The 27600-nt window shown below is 42.6% G+C and overlaps 1 protein-coding gene across 1 annotated transcript in view; it reads left to right on the top strand.

The window, feature by feature from the left end:
- Positions 1 to 25935, top strand: part of ERLIN2 (ER lipid raft associated 2) — a 29360-nt gene extending 3425 nt beyond the window's left edge. Inside the window, exons 2-12 of the mRNA XM_027865202.1 lie at positions 238 to 359; positions 2313 to 2394; positions 3451 to 3497; positions 5940 to 6001; positions 6174 to 6299; positions 14591 to 14664; positions 14781 to 14839; positions 15413 to 15504; positions 18095 to 18184; positions 20584 to 20663; positions 21601 to 25935. Of these exons, the coding sequence (XP_027721003.1) occupies positions 253 to 359; positions 2313 to 2394; positions 3451 to 3497; positions 5940 to 6001; positions 6174 to 6299; positions 14591 to 14664; positions 14781 to 14839; positions 15413 to 15504; positions 18095 to 18184; positions 20584 to 20663; positions 21601 to 21798 (1017 nt within the window). The 5' untranslated portion in view covers positions 238 to 252 and the 3' untranslated portion in view covers positions 21799 to 25935. The remainder of the gene's footprint in view (positions 1 to 237; positions 360 to 2312; positions 2395 to 3450; positions 3498 to 5939; positions 6002 to 6173; positions 6300 to 14590; positions 14665 to 14780; positions 14840 to 15412; positions 15505 to 18094; positions 18185 to 20583; positions 20664 to 21600) is intronic.
- Positions 25936 to 27600: the final 1665 nt, after the last annotated feature.

The raw sequence follows: 27600 nt of genomic DNA, 5'->3' as shown, positions 1-27600 counted from the left end.
CTTATTTTTGATATGTGCTCCCTTGATATTTTCTATTAGAATTTGCTATACTGCCTCCCCCCAAAAAATCAGGTGAAAGTAGTTGCAAATTTAGTTTTATGTTCCACTGGCATTAGGACAGGAACAAATCTGAGAAGGCAGTCATGCATGATGCAAGGTATGCATGTTGGTGAAATACTGTTGTAGCTTTTCTCCTGGGTCCTAACCATCACGTGTTTCCTTGTACCCTTTCTCTAGGGTAAAAGCTTTCCAATGGCGCAAGTAGGGGCAGTGGTGGCCGTGGCGACAAGTTTCTTCTGTGCAGCCCTCTTCTCAGCCGTGCACAAGATTGAAGAAGGACATATTGGGGTGTACTACAGGTAAGAGGAAGGGGCAGGGCTGCAGAGAGCTTCCAGCTCTGAGATTCCTGATGGTGCTTTGCTTTCCTGCAGTCAATGCTGAGTTCTGGTTTTGTTGGTTTAATTTGCCTAGGGGACAGGATCGTTCTGTTACGCTGCTGCTCTATAGTAACAACTACTGATAGATCTGTATATATGTACAGGATGTCCCAGAACTCTCAGAGCAGTTTGGAGCTTTAATAGCTTAAAACTGCACTAAAACTGGGACACTGTATCTCGCCACATTCGGGTGACTCTACTTATGACAGGTGACAATATTAGTCATAGTAATAGCTCACTGCCAAACAAAGGAATTTCCTCATGATAACCTTGTAAAGTGAGTAGCTGGAGGAGTAGCATTCCCAGCTAAGGATCAGAGAACTTGAATTGGAACCCAGGTCTTTTCTCTCACTCTATGCTGGTTCAGAGGCAAAATGAAAAGAAAATACTAGGTTTGAGAATGGTTCTGGAAGTCAGTTTTCCATTCCCTTGGCCTAAAAGGCTTCCTGGTTGCCTCTGAAGAAGTCAGCTTAGGCACCTGCCCTTGATGGCAGCAGGAGAAGACCTCGTTCCCACCTTGTCTAATCAAAATTCCATTGTCTTTGGGGCCCTTCTTAAAAATTAGGCCCTCTGTTTGTACCCAGCGGAGGAGATTTTCTGGGAGGTTTCTGTCAGAGTAAACAAGCTACCTGATTATCTGTGCTTTTAGCACTGTTATCCAGAAGATTTAATCTTTGAGTCTACCTCATCATGATGGAGAGGTGACTCTGGATTCCCAGAGAATATGCCACTGGCTGCATTCTGGAAGGTCCTACCAAGCTGGAGGGGCTTCCATATGGTCTGGTATGGACTATGTTTGTTGCCCATGGGCCAGACTCATTATTTGCCCAGAGGCTCATCACCAGAAGGTTTGTTGCCAAATGACATTTATTGTGACATAGTCCCCTTTCTGGTGAAGCCTACGAACCCTTTCTCAGAAGCAGGTTTTTAAATATACAAAATAAAATACATGGGAAACCAGTTATATTGAAATACAGTTAGCAAAAAACAAATTTTTTAAAGTTCACAAATCTCAGGTCAAGAAGGCTAAGGCATGGAGGGAGTGCAACCTGGGTCAAAACTAACAAAATCACAGCCCCTTGGAATAAATCTTTGATTGCAGAGTTAAAACTCCATCATGTTACTGAGCCCTCTGTGGCCTTCCTTTTGTGACCTGAGCTGTAGGGGCCAGCAGTCGTCAAGTGAGGATTTATTGAGCGCTGCTCGGCAGCATCTTTGTCAGCAGTCCACACCTGATTCTTAGTGTTTAGACTGACTTCCCTTTCCCCGGCATACTGCTTTTCCACTTCCCCTCACCATCAAGTTAAGGGAAAGAAACTGATTCTGATATCCATTTATGTACCACAGAATGGGGAGGGTAAATCTATTACCCAAGAAATAGCCCAACTATATTACAAAGCCACATAGAAAATGGGTTTTTTTGATTGGCCACATCCCTCCTCCCTAACCTCCTTGAGTGTTGACCTGTACTCCTGCTTTCAGCTTCCGTAATGGATTGCCACCTCCCAGCTAACCACTGAGTACCACTTGTGGCAAAGCAAAACCAACTTCTACTCATCGCTCAACTCCAGCCAGAGACTTTGTGTCTCGTTTCAGAGAGCATGTGCATCCACTTCATTCCTAACAAAGGCGTGGCTCACTGGGCAGTTTGAGACCAACCGTTAAGAATATCAGCGCTGCCTAATACAGAAGGATTGAGTTGAAGGGAGGGTGGAGGAAGAGAGAGACCAGAGGAAGCAGAGTTCCCGAGAAGAAGGCTTATGGCACTCTGTAGAAAGTTTCTACGGGAAGTGTCTGTGAATGTTCCAAGTTCTCAAGCTCCTTTTAGGAGCCTTTGGCTTTAACTCAGCTTACCTTTCTCTTCCTTTCCTGCAGAGGTGGTGCTCTGCTGACCTCTACCAGTGGCCCTGGTTTCCATCTCATGCTTCCCTTCATCACGTCGTATAAGTCTGTGCAGGTACTTTGGCTAGTCTGTTGTGATGCTTACATTTGGGTGACTGCATCAGGGGATTTTTCTTCTTGTTATTGGGTGGGAAAAATACCTATTTGGAAACGAAGTCATAGGACTTTGATATCTAAGAAATACAAGAATCTTGGAGACATTCATCTGGAGTCTTCTCTGGTGGTAATAGTTGCTGCTTGGGGCTGCTTGCCCTGGCCCACCTCCAAGAGGACTTGCCCTTTACCTCCAGGCAAACCTCAGTGAAGAAAGTCTGAGATGGGTATTACTTAATTAGGATTCAGCCTCGGAGAGGTGCTTCTGTGCTCATGAGGTCCTGGAAGCTCCATGGACTAAGTAACTAGACCAGCTTTCCCAGGAAGTCCCATATGTTTTTTCTCTTAGAACAATGAAGTAAATGTGATACAAAATAGAGTTAGACATAAGGTTAGATAAGAGGGGGAGGGAGTCATGTAGCTCAGGGAAGCAGGTCCTAAAGTAGAACTTGGTTGCTCACTATGAGATGCTGAGGCTGGACTAGATCAAAATGGCCTTCACTTGAAAGGACACTCCCCATTCCATGGGTATATCCCAGAATCACAGAATGCGTGAGTTACAAAAGACCTTCACAATTAATCCAACCTCCTCATTTTACAGAAGGGGGAACTGGGGAACTGAGACCTAGAGGGAGGAAGCACCTTGCCCAAAGTCACACTGAATTAGCAGCAGAGTTGGGACTCCTACCTAGGTCTCTTGAGTCCCCACTTAATGTTCATCAGGTAAGGAGAATGAAAATGCTTAGAGAATGGTGGGTTCCCGGTGCCTTCCTTACCACCAGTGCTACTGCACGGAGTGCCCATGTCTGAGTCCAGTAGGGGTCTAACAGCTCATTCATAGGGTGCCTTTCTTCCTGTGAGATCACTGACCCAGAAAATGCCCTGTCATGTAGGGGAGGGCCCTCCAGTCTCACTGCTGATTTATGGATACAGAGAATTATCCCAGGATGAGACAAGAAAGAAAACAGTGCTCTTGCCTTCCCCCCTTTAAAACCTTTTCTGTTTTCTCTCTTTGTAGACCACACTCCAGACAGATGAAGTGAAGAATGTGCCTTGTGGGACAAGGTGAGGAGCCAAGAGAGAAACCCTTGGGCCCCAAGAAGTGAAAGAACAGGTTTTTAGTGGCGGCGGCTTGTCTTTTTTTTTTTTTAATTCTTTCATGATTCTTTTCCTCCTCTTATCTCCCTGCACTTTGCCCTGCTTGCTTACCTTGCTTCCCTTGCCTGGTTTCCTTGCTGCAATAAACAGTGGATAAGTCAACAAATCCTTTTCAAAATGCTGGTTGTATGTCCAACCCTGTGTTTGCAGGACTACAAAAACATAATGATAATAGCTTGCACTTATACAGCTCTTTCAAGTTTTAAAGCACTTTTACATGCCTGATCACATTTGATCCTCACAACAACCATCTTAGGTAGGTGATGTTGTAAGACCCATTTTACATTTGAGGTAACCGAGTCTCAAGAGAGGTAAAGGGACTGGCCCGAGGTCACACAAGCTAGTATGTCTGAGGTGGAACTCAATCTCAAGTCTTTCTGACTCAATTTAGAGGGCTATATCTAGTATGCCATGGAGCCGGTGTTGTGGTTCCTGCTCTCAAATTGCTTTTGATCTAATTATGGAGATAAAGTACACATAAATGAAATGTGAAAACCATCCCCTTGAATCCTTGCTCAGCAATTTATTAGTCTTTGTAATCTTAGGGCTCATTGCTCCTACTCTTTTAGCCTCAGTTTCCTCATCTGGAAAAGAGACAATTACACTTGTACTGCCTAGCTCCCAAGCATACTGTTTTGGTGAGCCTTGAAATTATCTATCACTCAATCAGCAATCATTTATTAAATAAGACCATGCTACATGCCAGGCCTCGTGTTCACCCCAGCGGTACAAAGAAAGAAACCAAATAATCCTGGCTGTCAAGGAACATCCTTTCTCATGGAGGAGAAATGTATATAGATGTATACAGAATAGATGTCCCAGGTAATATTGAGGAGAAGGCGAAGGCACTAGTAGCTAGGGGACATCAGGGAGTGCTTCGTGGACTGGGCGGAGTTATTCTAAGAAGCAGAGAAAAGGAGGGTACAGCAATGGGAAACGGAGTATCATATGAAAGAAACAGCTGGAAGGCCAGTCTGGCGAAACTTCAGAGTTTGGTATAGCAAGGTTAGAAAGGTAGCTTGGGTCCAGCTTACAATTGCCAAACAGGGGTTTATATTTATCTTAGAGGCAATAGGGAGCCATTGGAGTTTATTGAATAGAGGAATGACATGTTCAGATCAGTGCTTGAGGAGTTTTACTTTGGTAGCCGTGTAGAGGAGTAGGGTGACATAGGAGACCAATGAAGGGGCCCTGTCCAGTAGTCCAGCTGAGGTTTTGTAGTGACATGGTAGAGATAGAAATAATAAGATTTTCTAGTGGTTGGATATGATATATTAGCTAGAACAAAGGAGAGTGAGGGGTAGAGGTTTAGACTGAGGTCCCAAACCTAGGTAAATGGAAGGTGTCCTTCACAAAAATAGGGAAGTTTAGGGGGAAAAGAGGTGAATTTGGAGAGAAAGGTAATCTAGTTTAGATAATTGAATGTAAGGTGCCTGCAGGACATCCATTTTGAGATGTGAAAGTGGAGCACAAGAAAGAGAAATAGCTATTCATACTGAACTAACTCCTCACAAATTTGTCCTCTGTCTCTGTTCAAGTTTAGTATTTGAATGATACAGCTTCCTGCCCCTCCGCCTCACTCGTGCCTTCTTCTACTGTGTCCAATGACAAGACTTGCGCTGAGCCTTTTTAAAAATGCCCGATAAACCACAGAGGGGTCTGTGTCTGAAGTTGCTGCTAGGATTGTCACTTCTGGGGCGCGGTTTGGCCTCTGGGGTTCTCTTCTTTTTTTCTGGAGAGAGTCTGATGCTAGTTGTGTTAGCAAAAATGTTCTGCTAACCCAGGAACAGATGACCTCCAATTCTCTCCCTTGCCATCAGACCACCTTTTCCCTACCACCCTGAGGTTTCTCAGCCAAGTTGAGGCAGCATCTTGTATGATGAAAGGCACTGACTTGGAGTCAAGAGACTGAGGCTCAAATCCTGTCTCCAGCCCATACAGCTGTGTTGATTCACTTCTCTTGAGCCTCAGTTTCCTGATCTGTAAAATACATTTGTTAATCCACTGCCCACTTCATGGGAAGGTTGAATAGAAAATCCTTTGCAGACTTTAAAGCACCTGCAGACATGAGCACTAGTTGTGGTAGCTGTTACTAGGCAGTGTCAGCTAACACTTTTTCAGTGTTAAGGTGTTTTCTTTTATCATAAGCTTGGAGAAACACTTTATTTGGGAGCCCAGAGAATACAAACCATTTTGGTACATGCAATTCAAAAATTGCTTCTACCTTGTTCCCTCTGATGTCTTTGTTTGGATTTTTTTATCTACTCCTCCACTTATGCTGCATCTCAGGAAATTTTCCTAGATTCTTGGGTCTCTCTGTGACTCCCATGTCCTTTCTCCTTCCAACAGTGGTGGTGTGATGATTTACTTCGACAGAATTGAGGTGGTGAACTTCCTGATACCAAATGCTGGTGAGTTCTCTCTCTAGTCGTGCTCTCCAGAAAACCTAGCTGGTTCTCCTGACTGTGGGATTCTTCTGGCTCTCACGGCCCTCCCATGCCAGACCACGCCTGGTCTCTGGAAGGACGTGTCTCCTGGGACCCTGCCCTTTCCAACTCCAGCATCTTTCCTTCCCTCCTTCAGTATATGACATAGTGAAAAACTACACCGCCGACTACGACAAGGCCCTTATCTTCAATAAGATCCATCATGAGCTGAACCAGTTCTGCAGTGTGCACACCCTCCAGGAGGTCTACATTGAACTCTTCGGTAAGAGTCTCCTTGAAGATACTCCCTCTTTTTACTATCTGACTTCTGCTTCTCAGTTCCTAATTCAGAGCTTTGAGTGTATGTATGTGCACTGGGCTTGGAAGTGTATACATAGAGTGCAAAAGTCAGAGCATCCGTTGCTTAGGTCCCGGTCACAAAGTAGGTTCCTGGGTTCTGTTTTAGACCACATAAAGAGTCTGGAGTAGAAGAAACACCATTATAGATAAGAATGGCAGTGAGATTTCTTGCATCTGTCCTGGGTAGAACTGAACAGAACATATTGGCAATCTGTTCCTTCTCTTCCTGGCTTACAAGCTCTGTGAGGCCAGGAGCTATCTCATCTCTGGGCTCAGTGGCTCACCAACAACTAGTATAATGCCCTGCCCAAGGAACACAATAATTTTGGGAGAGGGATGGGTTTGGGGCTTTTTTTCCCCATTCACTTTGAAGAGATCTTTTTCTTTAATTTACTTTTTTTTTTTTACATGAGGCCATTGGGGGTTAAGTGACTTGCCCAGAGTCACGCAGCTAGTATTATGTGTCTGAGGCCAGATTTGAATTCAGGGTCCTCCTGACTCCAGGGCCAGTGCTCTATCCACTGCACCACCTGGCTGCCCCAAGAGATCTTTTTCTAATCAGCAAACGCTTGCCTTTTTTTAAACTGGCTTCAAGGAAATGTACTTTGACTTTAGCTGCAATGGAAGGAAATACTTGACCTAAGGCATTGCTTTTTGAGGGATTTGGGGTCCTGTTAATCCTCTTCCCTTACTGCTGATAGATTTCTGCAGATTGTGTTTAGGGTTGATGTTGGTAAAATAACTCACAAGGGTGTTGCACAGCCTGCAAATAGGCTGCTGGTACAAGATAGTGATGCCCTCGAGAGAAGTGATGAAACCTCCCAGTCAGTGGGAGAAGATTCACCACTAGAGTCGTTTAGAACCAGGATTGCAAGAGTATTGCCAGATCGTCTTACAGGCTTTGTTGAGGCAGAACTAAAGGAGATGCAATGGCTCTGTCTTTTCCCAAGCTTGAATGATCAATTCTTAGGCTGCTATGTTGTTTTGCCTCTCACTCCCTTTTTGCTGATACTTAAAGGGTCCTTGATTTCATTACTGTGCCTATTGAGACAGAACCCATCTTCCTCCACACCCTAGTAGGTGGTTTTCATGAGTTTCTGTGGCCCAAAAATGATCATCACCTGGTGACTTAGCCTTTTTCCCCCATCCTTATTGCTATCTTTTGTTTTTATATCGCCTACATTTCTCCTTATATCCTACCCCCTTCTCCCTTTCAGAGAGCTGTCTCTTAGAACAGTTAATAATAGAGAGGAAAGTTTAGCAAGCCAGCCAGAATATCACCTGAGTCCAGTATTATTTCCACATCTCTAGCTAGCCCCACCACCTCCACAGAGAAAGGAGGGAGATTTGTAGTCGTCTCTCTTCTTTGTCACACAGCAGCATTCTGTGTTGATTGTCTTGTGACTGTTCTTTGCATTTTCATTGTTGTAAGTCATTGTGTGTATTGTTTTCTTGATTCTGTGCACTTTACATCAGTTCATATAATGAACTTGTTTGATCAACTTCTATTATAGTAGAAGTTATTATATTTCTTGTTTTTTACGGTGCAGTAATACTCCATGCATTCATGTACCCTAACTTGTTTAGCCATTCCTCAACTGTTGATTTACTTTGTTTTTTACATTTACTTTGCTTCTAATTTTTTGTGACTACAAACAGTGCTGCTGTAAATATTTTGGTGGCCATGAGACCTTTTTGTCATTGAGCAGCTAGCCCTCTGCTGAAGAACATTCTTCACACTTAGCCAGGTTGGTCCCAGGGTAGCATTGAATAGGCCTGCCTACAGGTACATCAATCCCCAGCATAATCTTTGAGAACCTAGGGACACCATGCCCCAGGGTGATGCATCAGAGGAGAACTTTAGTGGGGACTTTGCTAATTAGACTTAAGGGGACAAATGAGGGCTGACTGCCCACAAGTCCCCTGCTATTTTATTATCTTTTGATGGGAATAAAGATTATTTTAAGACAAATTCATAAGGAGTAGGCAGTCTCATGATACTCATGTGTCACGAATATGTAGTTATGGTGCTTAGATCTCAGCAATCAGGGTAGATTCTGAGATATACACACATATATGTATACATATGCACACATACACATATATATGACATAAGCTATATAGACATATATTTGGTGACATTAAGAATGGATATTTGAAGGGGCAGCTAGGTGGCGCAGTGGATAGAGCACTGGCCCTGGATTCAGGAGGACCTGAGTTCAAATCCGGCCTCAGACACATAACACTAACTAGCTGTGTGACCCTGGGCAAGTCCCTTAACCCCATTGCCTAGCTAAACAAAAAAAAAAAAAGAATGGATATTTGAGGTAGCTAGGTGGCACAGTAGATAGAGCTCCAGCCTCAGAGTCAAGAGGACCTGAGTTCAAATCTGGCCTCAGACGCTTGACACTTACTAGCTCTGTGCAAGTCACTTAACCCCATTGCCTCACCAAAAAGCAAAAAAAAAAAAAGATTACGTGAAATATTCCATATAATCTCAGGGTTTAAAAAGAGGATCTTAATCTGAGATTTATGGACCCCAAAGGGTTGTATGGATAGTTTTCAGGGGATTTGTGAACTTGAATGGGGGACATAAATTACATTTGTTTTCACTAACCTCTAACTGAAATCTCATATCCTTTAATGATAGCGAACATAATTGTGAGAAGTCTGACTTCACCAGACTTCCAAAGGAGGCTAGAGCTCAAAAATGGTTGAGATACCCCGGTTTAAAGGGACTGCAGTCTAGTCAAACTTGCCTGCAGCTCTGGAGGCCCAAACCAGACTGAAATGCTTAACAAATGTTTAACAGAATAAATAAAAATATAGAAAAACATAGATAATGTTAATTTGTGGCTTCCTAAGTCAGTATGTAGCTCCAGGGATCTATTTGAGTTTGACACCACTGCTCTAGTCCAGCACTACCTGAGTAGGAATTCCCCCAAAGTCCCTAAGAAGAGTCATCCATCCAGCTTCTCCCAACCCCCCAGTAAGAGGAAACTGATTTGACTCCTGAAACATTCTTTTGAACAACTTTAATTATTAGGAACTTCATCCTTTCATTGAGCCCAAATGTGCCGTTCTGCAGCTCCCACCCTTTCCTCTTGACCCTGCCTTCTGGGACTAAGCAAAGCAAGTCAGATCCCTTTCCCAGGAAATACTCCTTCAGTTTCTCGATGACAGTGATCCTGGGCTCCCAAGTCTCCTCTCCTCTAAGCTGGTACCCACAGTTCCTCCAGGAAGTCTTCCTGGCATTGATTTCAAGGCTCTTCACCATTCAGTGAGTTTCACCCCTGGACAGATCCCAGTTTTTCATAAATTTTCTTTATGAAGTACAGTACCCAGAACTGAACCTAGTACTTCATTTGTGCCCTGCTCAGAGCAGGTGACATGAGGACTATCATCCTATTCATTCTGAACTCTGAGTTCATTTAATACAACTGGAGTTCTCCTGGGGAAGGCAGGGAAGCATGGGGAGGGGGGTTGGCTACCATTTCTCAATATTGTTTTTATGTATCACTTTCAGCCCACTAAACCTCCTAGGCCTTTTTCACAAGAACTGTTGTCTAGCTACATGTCCCCTGCACTTGTGCAATTGTTTGTCTATAAGTCAAGCATAGAATTTTACCTGCAACGCCATTAAATGCCATCTAATTAAATTCAGCCCATCATTTTAGCCTGGTGAAATCTTTTGGGATCACCTGTGTGCTAACTATCCCCACCCATTTGGGTCATCAGCAGATTTTATAAGCGTGCCATGTAGTCATTGGTAAAAATGTTGCAAAACATGGGGCCAAGGTCAGAATCCTGTTGTATTCTATGAGAGACAGTTTATCCATTAAGCATCACTTTTTGGCTGTGGTCATTCAACCAATTCTAAATGCAACTAACTTGGTTAAGCTCCAGGTCGCATATCTCCCTCTTGTATACAAGGATATCATGAAAGATTCTGTTAAATATTTTGAAATTCTGACATACTGTGTCTGGTTTTTTTCTTGTCAGAAAAGGAAAATCTGACTTGAATTTTTCTTAATGAAATTCTGCAGACTTCTAATAATCACCATTTCCTCTTAGTTTTAACATTAACTTTTTTCAAATTTTGAGTTCCAAATTCTCTCCCTATGTCCTGTCCCTCTCCCACTCATTGAGAAGGCAAGCAGTAGGATATCAATTGTACATGTAAAGTCCTGGAAAATATATTTCCATATTTAAAAATGTTTTTATTAAGTATTATAAGCCATTCCTTTAATATTGTAACCTCAAATTTTGTGCTCTAGAATCATGACTGGGATAAAGGCATAGATCAGATTTTTGGTGCTAAGAAGGTAAGATTAAAGACAAAGGTAAGCTGGAGCTAGCCTATACCAGCTTGAAAAAGAACTAATTGTTAAGTTTTCAAGATAAGCATTTACATCTCAGAAAGCTAAGGCTAGAGCAACCAGGTGGTGCAGTGGATAGAGCACCAGCCCTGGAGTTGGGAGGACCTGAGTTGAAATTCATTCTCAGACACTTACTAGCTGTGTGACCCGAGGCAAGTCACTTAACCCCCATTGCCGCCGCCCCCAATAAAGCAGTAAGGCTGTAAATCAGCCCTTTCTGATTTTTGTTTTATATTGTTGATTGTCTCGACTTAAGAAAGTGATGAATACAAGCTAATAATGCAGATTAAACTTAAAAGTGTCATGGATACTTTCCACCACTACCCCTACCCACCTAATTGTTAAACACTTACTAGCACATACCCCAGAGTGACAGACTTTGATCCAAAAAAGTTCTTAATGGGCTGGAATGATTGACCAAATTTAATAAGATAAAATATGATGAGAATAAATGCAAAATCTTGCATTTAGATTAGAAAGAATATAGGGATTTAGTCCATACCTTTCATGTTACACATAAGGAAACGAAGCTGGGGGATACAGTGATTTAACCAAGGTCACACAGTTAAGTAAGCATCAGAGACAGGTTTTGAACCTAGAACCTCTGATTCCAAAGCCAGTGCCTTTCTGTCACACAATACTGTCTTGCTAATCAATTGCAAAAGTATAGATACAATGAAGGGAAGTAACTAGACAGAAGTCTGTGTGAAAAGGGTCTGAGGGTCTGCAAGTTCAGAGTGAGTTGTTGTACTATTGATAGGGGAACCAACAAAGTTAATGTAATTTTAGGCTTCGTGTGTGTGTGTGTGTGTGTGTGTGTGTATTTTTGTCCAAACCTGTGACTTCATTAATGTGGGGAACTACCAGTATGGACATGCTCTCCACCAGCAGAGATCAGAAACTCATCTCAAATCTAGTCAGTCATCCAACAAGTGTTTATTAATAAATACTTACTTATTGGCTTACTGTGTGCCAGGCAGTCTGCTAAGCAGCAGGGAGAAAAAGAAAGGCAAAAATAGTGGTCTTTACCCTCAAGGAGGTTATATTCTAATGGGGGAGACAACATGCAAAAAACTGTATTTACAAGATATATATCGGTTTTTACATATGTATATATACGTGTGTGTGTGTAGTAAGTGGAGTATGATCTCAGAGGGAAGGACCTAGCAGTGGAAGGGGCTAGCAAAGGCCCCCTGCAGAAGGTAAGACTTGAGCTGAGTCTCAGAGGAGCCAAGAGGCATGAGGGTCAGCTTGTGAAAACACACACAGATGGGAGATGGGAACAGCAAGAGGAGGGACATCAGTGGATTATAGAGTACACAGAGAGGGATATAATTTAAGAGAATTAGGTAGGTCAGGAAGGGGCTAGGTTGTGAAGGGCTTTAAAAGAAACAGCATTTTATGTATCAGGAGTGAATCACTGAAGTTTATTGAGTAGGGTCAGTAAACATGGTCAGATCTGCACTTTAGGAAGATCACTTTGACAACGTATTATATTAATGATATTCCTAAGGGCCCTGAGAATTCAAGTGATTTGCCTATGATTCACATCTACTATGTTTTAGAGACTGGACTTGAACACCAGGACTGCCATACTCCAAGACCAGGCTTCTCTCTAGTATGCCTTACTGCACCTCTTTAATAGAAATGTGATATGCTAAATGAGGGAGGTGATATTCCTATTGTACCCTGCTCTAGTCAGACCACATCTAGTGTATAGGTTTTCACTTGTGGGTACCACATTTTAAAAGAGACAAGGTGGACTTAGCCAGAGGTTGATCAGGATGTTGAAAGAACTCAAAGTCCCATGATTATAAGATCTTTAGAAAGAACTATATACTTTCAATCCGGAGAAGAGATTGGGGAGGGGGCGGTGGAAGCGGATGATTGCTGTTTTCAAATATTTGGAGGTCTATCATGGAAGGATTAGATTTGTTCAGTTGGGCCACAGAGGACAGAACTAAGATCAATGAGTGAAAGTTGAAGGGAGACAGGTTTCATCTCAGTACAAGAAAGAATTTGTGTATGCCCTGGGCATTGGATTGCATATGTGGTAACAATTTGGTCTTAAATGAAATGCGCTTCCTTGGGAGGTAGTAGTTCCTTGTCAGTAGAATTCTAAAAGCAGAGGCAAGGTGCTCACTTGTTTAAGCTGTTGTGGAGGGCATCCCTGCTTCACATATAAAATAGACAAAAAATGAAAGTGGATTCTTGTCTTGTGAAAGTGGAGTCTTTGTTGAAAAACCTCTTTCTCTGCTTCCTCCTACAGTCTGGTTGAGGGTCATTCAAGTGGAAGATTGAGGGGAACTATAAAACCATATGGAAAGAGTCCAGGCTATAGAAAACAACCCTTGGTGCCGGTTGTCCATGACCACATCTGGAAGCAGGTGCAGGAAACTGATTACAGCTGTTTCCTACACTTCTCTCTGAACCACAGCTCACATGTGAATTCCAGATGAGGGAGCAGGGACCAAAGCAAATAACCAACCAAATGAGTTGGGATCATTTTCAGAGCTATAAATTTTAATTTTCCCCCTGTGCTGCTTGATGAAGATTCCAGTGGAAACAGATCCTTTCTTAGGGCTTTCCTAGAAGCCAGAGCCTTTGTTTTCCTTTTAGACATTTCACAGCCGTGTTGAGTTTCGCATGTTCTGCTGAAAGGTTTTCTTGCCTCTTTCAAAACACCTCCCATGACCATTCCCCCACTGCTTTCTCCTCCTTGGGCATTTGGTTCACCCTTCTGTTTCATGTGTCACCAGCTGAAGATGGGCATGCTGTCACTTCTTTAAGAATTGCTTCTCAAATCCAAATATATCTCATTTTTATTTATTTCAAGTCAGACCTCCATCTAAGATGCAGTTGACGTTTTTTTGTTGTTGTTGAATCATTTTAGTCCTGTCTGACTCTTCATGGCCCTATTTGGGGTTTTCTTGGTACAAATACTGTAGTGGCTTGCCATTTCCTTCTGTAGCTCATTTTACAGAGGAGAAACTGAGACAAACAATGCAACTTGCCCAGGGTCACACAGCTAGTGTCTTAGGGCAGATTTGAACTCAGGCCTTCCTGACTTACCTGTTCCATTGCACCTTTGGGCTTAATCCACCCAGACTGTAAAAAGCAGCTTATCTCGTGGCATTAAACAAAACAAAATGTTCTTTCCTCAAAGGATGGGTTATTTGGACAGGCTCTTCCAGTTCTGCCTTTTCTGAATGCTTCTAAAATAACTCACATTGACGTAGTGCCTTTTCCAGTTTTTCAAAGTGTTTTGCTCTCACGAATCCTGTGGGCTCAATTGAGCAAGCATTATTATCTTCATCTTACAGGTGAAGAAACTGAGACTGAGAAGGTAGAGTGATTCACCCTGGCACGGATAGCTAGTCACAGCTGAAACTAGGATTTGAACCTGGGTCTCGGTGGGAAAGAGGTTTGATTTTTTTTTTTTCCCTGCCTGATCCCAGAGGAGAGAATCAGGAATGGAGAGCAGAAGTAGTGGAGAAGCCAGCTGTAGCTCAGAATCAGGAAGAGCTTCCTGACAACTAGAGCTCCTTCAGAGTGATGGCCTGCCTCTCGCAGTAGCAGGTTCTGCAAAACCGTAGCATCTACAGACCGAGAGCAGACTCCTACTTGTAGGGGAGATGGTAGACAAAAGAATGGACCAGATGACCTATGATATCCCTGTGAGTCTGTGACTCCCAAGGCTCGCACTCTTCACCAGCATTTTACTTTTTCCTACCTACCTTTTTACCTTCATTCTTATAGCTGATCTAATAACCCGAATTGAAACTATCCCTGTCTAAATGTTTAATTATCCTGTTTTCTTTTCACTACTCCTCAGATCAGATTGATGAAAATCTCAAACTAGCTTTGCAACAAGACCTGACCTCCATGGCCCCTGGACTTGTCATTCAGGTAAGGCGGGGCCCTGGCATGGGATTCATGGGATGATGACTAAGTTCCTTGCCACAGTCGGTACAGTAGCCATTGGGACCCTCACCATCCCATCCATTTTTGCCCTCCTTCTCCAGGCTGTGCGGGTTACAAAGCCCAACATTCCTGAGGCAATCCGGAGAAACTACGAACTAATGTGAGTATCCCTAGGCCCCTGCCTCTCCCTGCCCCTGCCCCGTAAAACCTGATACCCATGCCCAAGATGAGCATTCAGTTCTTCCCAGAGCCTTTGTTCCTCATCTCTAAAAAACATCAAACAGCCTCTTTCACTGTGGTAGAGAAGTAGGCACACTGGGGCTGTCACCTGGGCTGTTGGACTGCGATGGAAAGCCACGGGAGCAGTCTTTGGAAAGCACTCTTGCTCTAGGAAAGGTCCTTTGGGCCTTGTTTGTGTTTAATGGTTCATACCACAGGTAGGAGGGAAATAGCATCAAGGGGGCAGGTGAGTTTATTTTCCTAAAAGTAAATTATTTTTATTTCCCACAAATGAGTTATTGTGAGTGAAAGGAGAACCTCCTTAATATCTGAAACAGGTCAGCTCTTACCTGGGACATTGAGCAGAAGCCACCAGAGAGAATGTGACACGGGCAAAATTTTTTGCTTCTGCCCATTCAGCGAGTTTGTTGTCTCGGAGGGACGGCGGATTCCCCCTCTCCGGCTTTTGCCACAACTGCCTTTCATAACAGCTGGATATTTTTTTCCTCTTTAGGGAAAGTGAGAAGACAAAACTCCTTATCGCAGCACAGAAACAGAAGGTGGTGGAAAAGGAAGCAGAAACAGAGCGGAAGAAGGCTCTCATCGGTCCGGACACGGTTCCTGGGCAGAAAAATGAGAGGGAGGGAGGGGAAGCGGGAGGTACAAAGGTGCTCGGGTCCCTGTTAGGGGAGGCTGCCTTGGCCTCCTCATACCTTCCCTTAGAGTGTGAGTCAACTCAGAACTAAGTTACTGTAGCCTGAGTGGCATTGGCCTTAAATATAAAGGCATATACTCGGTTAAAAAAAAGTAAGCCACCGGAGCACCAGCTGGGGAGAGATATGGCTCGGCACCTATATGACTCTGCCACCCAAAAAGCTAATATGCTTTTAGGCCAGGGGTAGGGAACCTGCGGCCTCAGGTCCACCTGTGGCCTTCTAGGTCCTTGGGTACCGCATTTTGACTGAGTCCAAGTTTTACCGAACAAATCCTTTTTCTTTTTTTTGTGGCAATCAGGGTTAAGTGACTTGCAGGTCCCACAGCTAGTAAGTATCATGTGTCTGAAATCCGATTTGAACTCAGTTCCTCCGACTCGTAGGCCAGTGCTCTATCCACTGTGCCGCCTAGCTGCCCCTGACAAATTCTTTTATTAAAGGGATTTGTTCTGTGAAGCTTGGATTCAGTGAAAGGGCTGCACTTGAGGACCTAGAGGGCCACATGTGGCCTTGAGGCTGAAGGTTCCCCACCCTTATCTTAGGCCAAAGTAATAGAAACGTCGTGTCTAAAATCAGAAAAACGACGTGCCCTGGTCGGACCAGATCTGGAGTACTGCATCCAGGTCTGTGACCCAGGTCACATTCAAGAGAGTGAGGAGTAAGCAGGATGGAGAAGCGACTGAAGACCTTCCTTCTCTCCCCTGCTCCCCCCCAAAGAGTGGAAGGAAGTGAGCTCTTCAGTCTGGAGAGGGGAAGACTTTAGAGGTGGGACACAAAGGGATCACAGGGCTTAGCGTTGGAACCAGCCTGGTCCAGCCCCTTTTTTATATCAGATAAGGAAGCAGTCTCACTTTACTAAGTAAAGTCAGGATTTGAACCCACATCTCCGTCTAGAGCTTGTTCTTCCACACCCACTGCTGCCTTCATGTGCTAGAGGGCTCAGACTTGTCTTACTTGGACTCAAAGGGCGGAAGTAAGAGCAGTGCGTGGGTTTTCCCTTTTGTTCTGATTCTTCTTTCACAACACGATTAATGTGGAAATATGTTTAATATAATTGTACATGTGTGGCCTATATCAGATTGTATGTATCTTGGGGAAGGAGGGGGAAAAATTTAGAACTCAAAATTTTATAAAAGTGCATGTTGAAAACTAATAATAAATTAATTTTTTTAAAAAGTAAGAGCAATAGGTAGAAGTTGCAGACAGGCAAGCTTTGGCTTAATATGACAATAGTAATAATAATAACAGTAATAATAATGATAATGCTAGCATTTATGTAAGATTTCAAGATTTGCAAAGTGCTTTACAAATAATCACATTTTATCCTCACAATAACCCTGGGAAGTAGGTGTTTTTTAATCCTTATTTTGCACATCAGGAAACTGAGGCAAACAGGTTATGTGACTTGCCCAGAGTCTTAACTAAAAAGTGAGTGTCTGAGGCTGGATTTGAACTCGTCTTCCTGACTCCAGACTCGGTGCTCTATCCACTGTACCACTTTGCCATTAGGAAGGAGAAACCTACTAACAGAGCTCTACAACAGTAGGATTATCTCTATCAGGCTATTGACTATGGGGAGGGGCAGAGAGGGTGAGCACGTGGTAAGCTTCTGTACCACTGGAGTCATCAGGAAGAGGCTGGATGTCCACTAGTTAGGGATGGTAAAGAGAGGATTGTTGTATTCATGGATGGATTGGCCTAGTTGATGGACTAGCTCCCTTCCAATTCTTCATTTCTAAAAATTTTTGCTTCTGAAATATTTGTTTCAAGACATTATCTCCTCTGCACCAAGCCAAAGGAACCTCCCCTAGACTGTGAATGTATACCTCCTGTCCCCTCTTTCTGCAGTACCCAATACGCTAATGAATTCTGATTTGTTGGGGACAGGAAGTTGAAGATCATGAGAAAAAAATATTTCTTTCAAACCAAATCTCTTGTGGGGGAAAGATGACGTAGAGGCTGTTTGTTATAGACTGAGCAAAGTTGGGGTCAGTTCCGAGGTCTCCCTCCAAGCTGACCGAATTTCTTTGGTCCGCCTGCCTTGTGGCAGGAGCCCCTCAGTTACTGCTGTCATCTAACCTGGTAGGACTAAGGTGTGTGTAACCCCCAGAGCTTTCCATCTCCTGCCTGTACCCTGACTCCATTTTGAGATTTAGAGCCATCTCTGGCCCAGGGATTTTGTTCAGGTGTGCTCGATACTTTGCACACCATGGGCCCCCAGTTAAAAGTGAGGAGAGAACCAAGGTACTAGCCAGATTTACTCATACAAACTTCTGAGACTGGAAACCACTTAGTTATTTTGTTGAGTTTTTTAATTTAAATTTTATTGATACCTTTTGGTTTCATATCATAGCTATTTCTGCGTTAGAGGCTTTTTTTTAATAAAGGAAAGAAACAGTTAAAACTAACTAACATATCTCAGGCAACATTCCACATGCTTAGTCTCCCACCCACTGAGACTTTTCTTAACTTTATTAATTCAGAGGCAGAAAAAGTGGCTCAGGTTGCAGAAATCACATATGGGCAAAAAGTTATGGAGAAGGAAACAGAGAAGAAGATTTCAGAAATCGAAGGTGAGTATACACAAGCAGTCCACGTTACTTGTCCTCACATTTGGGAGTGGGGGTGGGGCAAGGGCAAGGCAGACAAGGGTTGTCATTCGTTCTCACTGCCTGTTTGTCCTCTGTTCAGGCAAGTCCCTCTGTGCTTCCCAATAGTGTCACCTTTCCTCCTTTGGGCATACTCAAAGTTTTAGGGAAATCATTTTGACTATGTTTGTATCAGTTTCCTGTATCTGTGTGTACTTGACACACTAAAAGCTAATAGCTTCTCCTGTCCGAGGACCCAGAGCTAACAAGTACTATTCTCAAATGAGTGTCCTGAGACATTTTTTTCCTTTTTCTCATTCAACCAACCCTACTCAATGACAGTCACCAAGAATGACTAGGTACAAGTGTTTTCTTGGCTGGTTTTTTTTTTTTTAATCATTATTCGCCATGATCTCCCTGCCCCTAAAATCCCCACCTCGTTCCCACCACCACCCCCACCCCTAGCCCCCACGTAGTGCCTTGTGTCAGGCAAATTCCAGGACAAAAACAGGACCTTGAGTCCCAGGCTTCAAGCTACAAGGCGCTGTGTCCAATTACACTCATTATGGGGCCTGTCAGGCTTTGCAGGGACCCATTGAGGAGCCAATTAGGATTTTACAGATCAGCGGCTCCTCATTAAGGAGTTCCCAGCAGAACGACAATAAGTTTTTATTTCTTATAAATACATGTCACCAGGTGCCAGGGCCAGCTGAGTCGGCTACATGGCAGCCAGAAGCCTGGCCATTCTGCAGTCTCCCCCCACACTGCTGCCTTCCATCCCCATGGTATGCTGGGTGTATGCATTGAGAACCCACCCATCCACAAAATGACCTTTCTTCCCAGGCTTTTGGCTACAGATATTACCCATGGTCCTGGCTTGGTTCCCAGGGCAGGAAAGTAAAGCTCACCAGAGTTTTAGAATCAGCCTGATGCTCACAGTTAGGTTAGTGAGATGCATTGCTTAAAGATGGGAAGCTGAACCACTCTTAATTCAGGTCGGAGTAGTCTGAACAAGGGCATCTTTTCCTCATTTAAAGGTTGTACCTTCCGCTAAAGGTCCTCCTCTGATGTCTCATAATGGCTTGGAGGTGACCCTGGGTTTTTAAAAGCTGCGCCAACAGGGCACAAGCTGTGGAAGGGCCTGCCAACGTAGAAAGGCCTCAAGTTTGGGCCCAGAGATTCTGTGTGTGTGTGTGTGTGTGTGTGTGTGTCTGTGTCTGTGTGTGTCTGTGTCTGTGTGTGTCTGTGTGTGTGTCTGTGTGTGTGTCTGTGTGCGCGCGCGATTGTTCTGAGGCTCAGTCTAGCCGGATTTGGGAAGGCTTATCACCTGAAGGATGACCACTAGAGGATGAGTTTTTTCAGCTACCACAACATGAAGACCCTACTAAGATGTGAAGGCGTTCTAGTCATCTTATTATAATGGAATGCCCATTTCAAAGAAGTCATGAAATCTTGAAGGAATGAAGGAGGCTTGGTTATACTAGTGCTTTCATGTTCGTGAGGGGCCTTTCTAGAAGATAGATGGGAATGAGCAGTGAAATAAAAATAAGGAAAACAGGGAGATGGCAAGGTGCTGAACTACTCCATACTCCCTTTATCATCATCATCATCCTCATCATCATTGTTGTCTCTGGTGTACAGCGTCAGGGTCCATGGATCTGTCTTTGGCTTTATACAGAGCCTGCCCTGAGCTTTGGGTGTAAAGGGAGGATCAGGGAGGTTAGGCCCTAGAACTGACTGCTGCTGCCCAGCCTTCTTAACTCGGGGTTTATAAAGGAGTTAAAAGTGTGGGAGCCAGACTTGATTCCCCAGTAATATGGTTTGCTTTTTGACCACTCCTGACTAGTTTGGGGTAGATCTTTGTCATATGATTATAAATATAGCTGCATGCATGTGTGTATTTAAAATAAAATGAGAGGTAGTGTGATGTAGTGGATAGAATTGGCCTCAAAACCATAAAGACCTGGGTTCAAGTTCTTTTGACATCCTGGCTGGATTAACCTGGCAAGTGATTTAACCTCTTCAATCTTTAGACACCTCTCAAGACAAGTTGCAGAGAAGGTACTGACCTATGTTGGAAGAGGGAATTTCATACTCGGGAACTTGCTAACCCAAGAAAATCACAGGTCAAGTCTCCATCTACATACTAACTTCACAGTTTTTACATCTGTTTTGAGCCTTGCACCAGATTGGTAAGCTAGGTAGAAAAGGTGCTATTCATCCTAATTTCACAGATGAGGATTATTGAGGTGCAAAGGGTTAAAGGGACTTTCGTGAGGTTGCAAAACTACTTAGTGCAGAGCAACCCAGATTTTGTGACTCAGCCCAAACTCTCCATCAGACCACACCTACTTATCTTTAATTCACATTATTCTTTCTGGCAGATGCTGCATTCCTAGCTCGAGAGAAGGCAAAAGCTGATGCCGAGTGCTATACAGCCCTGAAAATAGCTGAAGCAAATAAGGTAACAGGCTTACTGCAGCTGGAAGGGGAAGTTTGGGTATTCTTTGTGAGTCACCTGGAAACCCCTGATAGCCAAAGCTGGTGTGAGTCTCCTCATCAGTGCCTTGATAGAAATTGATTTTGGTGAATACAGGGCCTTTCAGAGTTCTTATATCCCTGGCACTGGAAATTTGAGGTTCCCTTCTCTATCAGTTTCCCAGTGTTCAAGTCTGTAAAGATGGGAGATAGGGAAAGGGCTATTATGACTTTATGAGTCTGTCCTCCATTTATAAATCAAAGAGTATCACATTAAGGTTTTAGAGCCTTAAATCAGGTTCTGTGGATCAAGAAGAAAAGTTCAGGAGATGGTCTCCCATTCAGACTTATGGGAAGGGATTACCCTTAAAAACAAGAACAAGTTAATTACCAGTACTTTACTGCTTCTTTCTCAGTTGACTAAGATAGATTTGCCTTCCTAAGGCACTCCCAGCCAGAAGAGTCATCACACTGGTCCTGGGGTTTACATCCTTAGGCATGGTTGCTGCACTGGAAATTGAATTTGAAATAAGCAAACCCCCTCAAGCCCAGCAGTGTGGGCATCAGTGCCTAGGGACTTAGCTTCACATGGAAAGGTATGCGTCACCCTTGTCCCACGTGACCCAGGGACCTACCCACATGTTCCAGAGCCAGCACGAAGCAAGAGTGGTGGGTTTGGGGTTTCTGTTTGTTTTTTAAATACAGCAACTTAAACCAAAAACAGGACAGAGGTACACAGATAAGGCCTGATGTCTCAACATAAAGCAGAGGTTAACAATTCAGTGCATTGGAATTGTAAGCTCCCCCAGAAGAAGGGTTACCACCGTGTGCCCCTCATGGCTCCAAAGACACAAGTCCTATTTTGCCCCAAGCTTTCTCTGATCAGTCCCTCCCCCTCAAGATGCCATCTTCTTTCTGCACAGCTGAAGCTGACTCCGGAATACCTACAGCTGATGAAATACAAGGCAATTGCCTCCAACAGCAAGATTTACTTTGGCAAAGACATCCCCAACATGTTCATGGACACCGCAGGCAATCTGGCCAAGCAGTTTGAGGGGCAGGCTGAGGATCTGGGCTCTGACCTTGAGGACAGCTGGGGTGCAGCCACAGAGGAGCAGTGAGCGCAACGTTTTATACAACCTTGAAGGACACCAAAAAGAAATATTTCTATTTATTTTTCAAAGATGAAACAATGTCCTTTCCCCAGAACTAACTTCTTGGACTCTCTTCTAATACTGTGATGAAGTGGAAGAAAAAGATTTAAGCCCTCACTTGCTCTGGGGGCTTGTGATTTGGAGCTTGATACAGGTGGGTTAGAAATGACAAATCTGAAAAGCATTGGTTTCCTCTAAACCCTTTGACTTCAAGCTCCAGATTTGGCCCCTTTGAAGCCTGACTTAATTGGGGATGGTATCGTTAAAGAGCAGGGAGAATTCAGGGTGTTTCTGCTAGGTGATTTGACTCTTCTATTTTATGGAGAAGTGTGCTCTAGTTCTCTCACCCCTGCCTGCAAGGTAGAGGGCTTTGGGGTGAAACCCAGCAACTGAGCAAAACATGTGTTTCCAAGGCTTGCCAGTGGATTTATGGAAAAACATCTGCAGAAAGTCAGTTTTTTTTTTTACTGGCATTCCTTTTATCACCTGTATGTATTGTTTTAGGGATATACTTTCTTTGAGCCCTTGTTTTAAAAAATGTAATAACGGTGCTAGGCTTTGCAAGGTTTTCTTCATGTCCTTGCCCTGCCCCAGGGTGTAGAGGCTGGGCAGAATCTGATTATACATTTCCAGGACCAGTATGTGGTCACTGTGCAGGCTTCTGAAACTTTTTTTCTTTCTCTTAACATTCTGTGGATTTTTCCTGAACATATAAACTAGCCACAAAAGTAAGCAAGCACCACTTTCTGGTTTTACTCAGCATCAAGAAGACAAAAACACTCGCTAAGTCTCTAAAGCGACTAAGGAAACAACCCCCACCCTGTCTAATGATGTGTTTGCCTTGAAAACGTGTCCCTCTGTTACTCAGGGGAACAAAGGAGAAGCCCTGTATTGTGAGGAACATCAAATGGCCCTGAAATGCTTTTCCTAAGGATCTCTTCCTGGGCTCATTTTTAATGTTGTTTTCATGGGCAGTTGAGTATCCTCCGGCTTACCTGAGACAAAAAAAGTCCATTCCTTAAGCAGTGTGCTTTTGTGTTTTGTTTTTAATTGCAGAATCTACTTAAGTCACTGAATAAGCAAGTAGGATGTTATTAAGCTCCTGGAGTAGCTTTGAAATAGAATTCAAAGCACCTGCCCAGCATCTCTGGAATGGAACTCTTGCACCAAGAGTTTCAAATGCAGAACACTACTTTAAAATAGAACACTGCTTTGGAAAGTTTTGAACTATCTTGGGAGGTTTTAATAGTTTGTTTTTAAGAGAGGCTTTCTTAGTAACTCTGTGAAATGCGGGGTTACAGCCCACAACCAGTGAGGTAAGTCTAGCTTGCTTTAACTTAGGGGGTGGGAGAGCCGTTTGGATTCCTTCAGCCATTCTTCTGGCACCAGCCCTGAACTTCCTTGGTTATTCTACTTCCCAGGGAATAGAAGCATTAATTACTCTGGCTTGGGTCTAGGCCTTATACCTAGACCTATGCCCAAACAACTGACTTGGTAGGTTGGGGTTTGGGGAGAGTTGTAGGGAGAGGGGAGTTAACTAGAGACTGTTAATCCCCAAACAGGGCATGCCTTGCCCCAACAGAGCTTCAGACTTTTTAGAAGTTTGGAGGAAGAGGAGGGAAAGGTCTGGGCACTATGGAGGTAATTACCTCTTCCTGTCTTAAACTTTGCCCCCATTCTAAAGCCTGAGACTAAACTTCGCAAACCACTGCCCAACCTGCCTCTTTGAGCTGCCCCGCCTCGTGGATTGTCCACATGTAGCAATGAGGGATGCATTCTGTATGTGGCTCCTTGAAACTCTAGATTTAGACTGGCCACATCCTTTCCTCAGTATCACCCCTTCCACATCATAGCATCTCCTTCTTTACAGAACTCTAAGCCCTCTTCCTTTGGAATATTCAGACTCCATTGGATCTGTGATCTCATAAATGTGGCTATTCCCTTCAACAGTACAGATTGAAGCCCATCTATGCCTACCTATCTTCTGACTCTTCCTTTAGAATGCAGTCAGTTGATACCAATTTCTTGGCAAATTCATCTTCAGTGATTTGCCTTTTTATAAGCTTCATTGTGCCCTGTCGGGGAAATGTTTGCTCTCTATTCCTAACTCTTGTTTCTTGGGTCTCAAACCATTTTGCAGTTGATTGACATTTTCTTTGGGACTCGCCCTCCAAGCCGTGGTTAATTCTATGGCCAAGATGGAAGGGGGCCCGTGGGAAAGGGTGAGGGTTGTCCTAGACCATCACGCTCACATTTTGAATCTGGGAGCCTCTAGTTCTAGCCTCCTGTGCCATCTTGTTCCTTGCACCAGCAACACTTTGACATCAGGAAAATTGTGTTCAAGCTGAAACCTGCTATATATCTCAACCCTGTCAGTGTTAATCCCACATTCACTTTAAATAATGCAAATCTGTGAGTTTCTGCTTTCACAGATCTAACATGTGTTCCATACTGGGATGAAAATGGGAGAGCTGGCCAATTGGTCTATTTTGGAGATGTGTTTATCAGCTTTGTTTTTTAGCTCTTACTGGAAAACCTGTTCTTTAAACCATGTTGGAATTCTAAACATGGAAATAAAACAATAGTAGCTTGCATTTGAACAGGCAATAAAGTCACAGCTGCTATTTATAGACTTCTTGGATAGCAAAATAAGTAACAATATTTTTAGAATTCAAAGTTTTTATAGGCTTTTCCAAAGTCAGGTCATCTTTGATGAATGTTGCTTGCTCATTAAGATTTGCAACAGCTAATTCATACATTACAATTCACTTTCTTTTTTTTAAACATTAACAAATGAGACTTGCAAGGAAGCCAAAGTTCTTCATTATTGTTGTTAATTTTTATGTGAGATGTCTGCTCTTATAACATGGAGGGCAATCGTATAGTAAGGGGTCAGTGTCCTCATTGATTCTAATGACATGACTTTTTTTTTTTTTTTAAGGAAGGAAAGGTTTGTAGTTAATATTACCTCCTTATATTTGTCTAACACCTTATAGTTTTATGAAACATTTTTACATATATCCTACTTGAACCTCACATCAAACTAGTGAGGTGTAAATGGGGTAGGGGGTGGGCGGAAGGGGGAGATGAACTGAAGGGGAATCAGAGTCCTAACTGCATCATTTTATGTTTGTATTCAGTTGAAAATATTGATCAAAAGAATCCCTTAGCAACAATGCCATTTCAAAGTAAGTAATCAATATATATATATATATATATATATATATATATTTTTTTTTAAACGAATTAGGCATTTCTCCTCAGGGTCTCAGAATCAAAACTGTTCTTCAGGATTTTCTGCCATTGGTAACTCTTAAACAGTGAATGCTTTCTAGTCACAGGTACTGACTTAGCCCTTTATTTGCCATTTAGTATTAACCCGAAGGCTTATAATGCGTGCCCATGTTTGGGTTGGTGGCTATTCCATATTGATATCCCTAATCCACCTCTTCTTGACTTCTAAGATTCCATTGATATCACAACTCCTTCCGTTTCTCTCTTCTACCTCTCCTATCATTTCCTTGTAAACAAAGTGACAGACAGCCAGCCGGTAGTCTGTTCCTTTTCCTTCTTTTTTATGAGCAGGTGGTTGAATGTTCCAAATGATTCTGTTTTCCAAAGGGCCCAGAAGAATAGGTGACCCTTTCTGCTGGAGAAATTAGTGTGTGATATTACTGATTCTATAGATGATGCAGCTAACATTGATTGTATTACACTGCTATCTGGAAGTGGGATTTTTTTTTTTTTTGGACCACATGGGGTCCTATGTGAATGTAAAAGGTCTTTGGGTTTTGTTGTTCATTCTTTCAATAAAAATGGGTTTTTGGTTTTGGTTGGCATTTTTGGGAGGGTAAGGGGGGCATCTTAAATGAGATTTTGGAAATAACTGATGCTAAGACGCTTCAACAGTGTGATGTCCTAGCAGTAGGAGTGGATCAAAACCAGACATTAATATTTACCCACCATGTGACCCTGGGCCAGTCATTTAACCTTTGAATCTCAGTTTCCTAATCTGTAAAACAGGATTGATAATTTTGCACTACCTACTACAGGGTGATTGTGAAGAAAGTGCTTGTGAAATTTAAAGCACTCCATGAATATGAACTGTTGTTATGTGGTTATTTAATGGATGCATGATTCCATGCATGAAGGTAGAGCCTTCACCTATGCAGGTTTGCTTCTCATCCTATGCATTTCTTAATGCCCTTCTGAAAAAGCTTCATTAGTATCCAACCAATACACTGTCCAGCTTCTTCTTAATCTTTTCATATTTTGTGAATGACAAAGATGGATGATAAAAAAAACCTAGAGATGATTTTTTCTTTTTTTTTTTAAACTATGAACTTAATCCTCAGCCATCATTAACATTTCCAGATACAAAGAACAGGAAAGAAAGTTGTATGACAAATAATTTCTGATACAGTTTTTTAAAACAATTTTACATATTAAGTTTACCAAGGTAGAAACAAATTTACCATGTATATCCCCTTCTACAGTTTCCCCTTCTGTACATTTTTAAAAGTTATTTTGATACTTTTTTTTCTGGTTGCATGCATTGATTTTTTTATAGAAAGTTGTACCCATTATGTGTATCTTAATGTAATTAACACCATGTACATGGTAAATTATTTTATATTGATTCCTGGCATAATCCTGGTCCGTTCCTCAACTGTTTTTCCTGATTTACTGCCACGAAACCAAAAGGAACAACCCTATTTAATGGGGTATTATACAGTTGAATAGGAAAGTGTTTTGAGTCTTACAAACATTAAAGTCTGTTACTTCTAAGTTTGGGTTTTTTAAAAAAACTACCATAGTAGTAGTTAATACTGTGGGCCTAGAAACTCAAAAATGGGAGTTAATAGCAGCAGCTTGTTTCTAGAGAACAATAAAGATGTTTAAACATTTTAGTTTTAGCGTATTGGATTTCAAGGAATGATGTGGCTATGATTATTTGGGAGATGATTATTAGATATTAAATCTTACTTATATTAAAACAAATTATGTTTATTGGTTAGTGTTTCAGAATTATCTTCTGTATTTATCTACATAGGCCAGTAAGACTTATTCTTCTGCCACGCTATTGAGAGGGGGGAGAAAACTAAAAGAAAGTGCTCTATCCATTGTGACTAGCCAAAATACAGAGAAAGAAACTAATGCCACTCTATGGAGCCTGTAAACAGCAAATTGACTGCTTTTTCTTTAATTGCCAAATACTCTAGGGAATAATTGGTTTTAAAGGTTAGAGAACAACATATAGCACTATACATAACTGCTGATCTCAGCACGGAGAGTGCCCAAAGAATAACCCACGTTAGCTTCATTTTTCCTTTGGGGGAAAAAAAAAAAAACAGCTCATTATATGAGCTATTTCCCCATGTCATGATCTGTTTCATCTAACCATATTTTCAAAGCTAAAAATGCTCAGCTAGTTTGATACAAAGAGTACATTTTAAAATTCTACACTATACTTAATTTGGTGAAACAGACAGGGCAAAGTTAATTCAAGTCAAACTCAGTCAGCCCTACTTAGGAAGATATTTTAGGAGTTATCCAAAATTATCTCCCACTTCAAAATATTAGTGCAGGAGCAGACTCCATCTTCTCCTCGATTGTGTTATTTTAAAGAACTCTTTTCTCCCACCCCCATGTCCCTATCTTCCGAATTCAGGTTAAATAATCTCCAGACAGAATGACAAATTTAAGAAAAAGCAGTGTGCTCCTTTTCTAACTCAAAGACTAAAGGAAATGGATTCTCATCCTTTTTCT

Source organism: Vombatus ursinus, unplaced genomic scaffold (genome assembly GCF_900497805.2).
Source record: "Vombatus ursinus unplaced genomic scaffold, bare-nosed wombat genome assembly UNPS02014778.1, whole genome shotgun sequence".
In the NCBI taxonomy this organism is placed as follows: domain Eukaryota; kingdom Metazoa; phylum Chordata; class Mammalia; order Diprotodontia; family Vombatidae; genus Vombatus; species Vombatus ursinus.
Note: the sequence above shows the minus strand (reverse complement) of the source record. Positions and strands in the feature narration are given on the sequence as shown.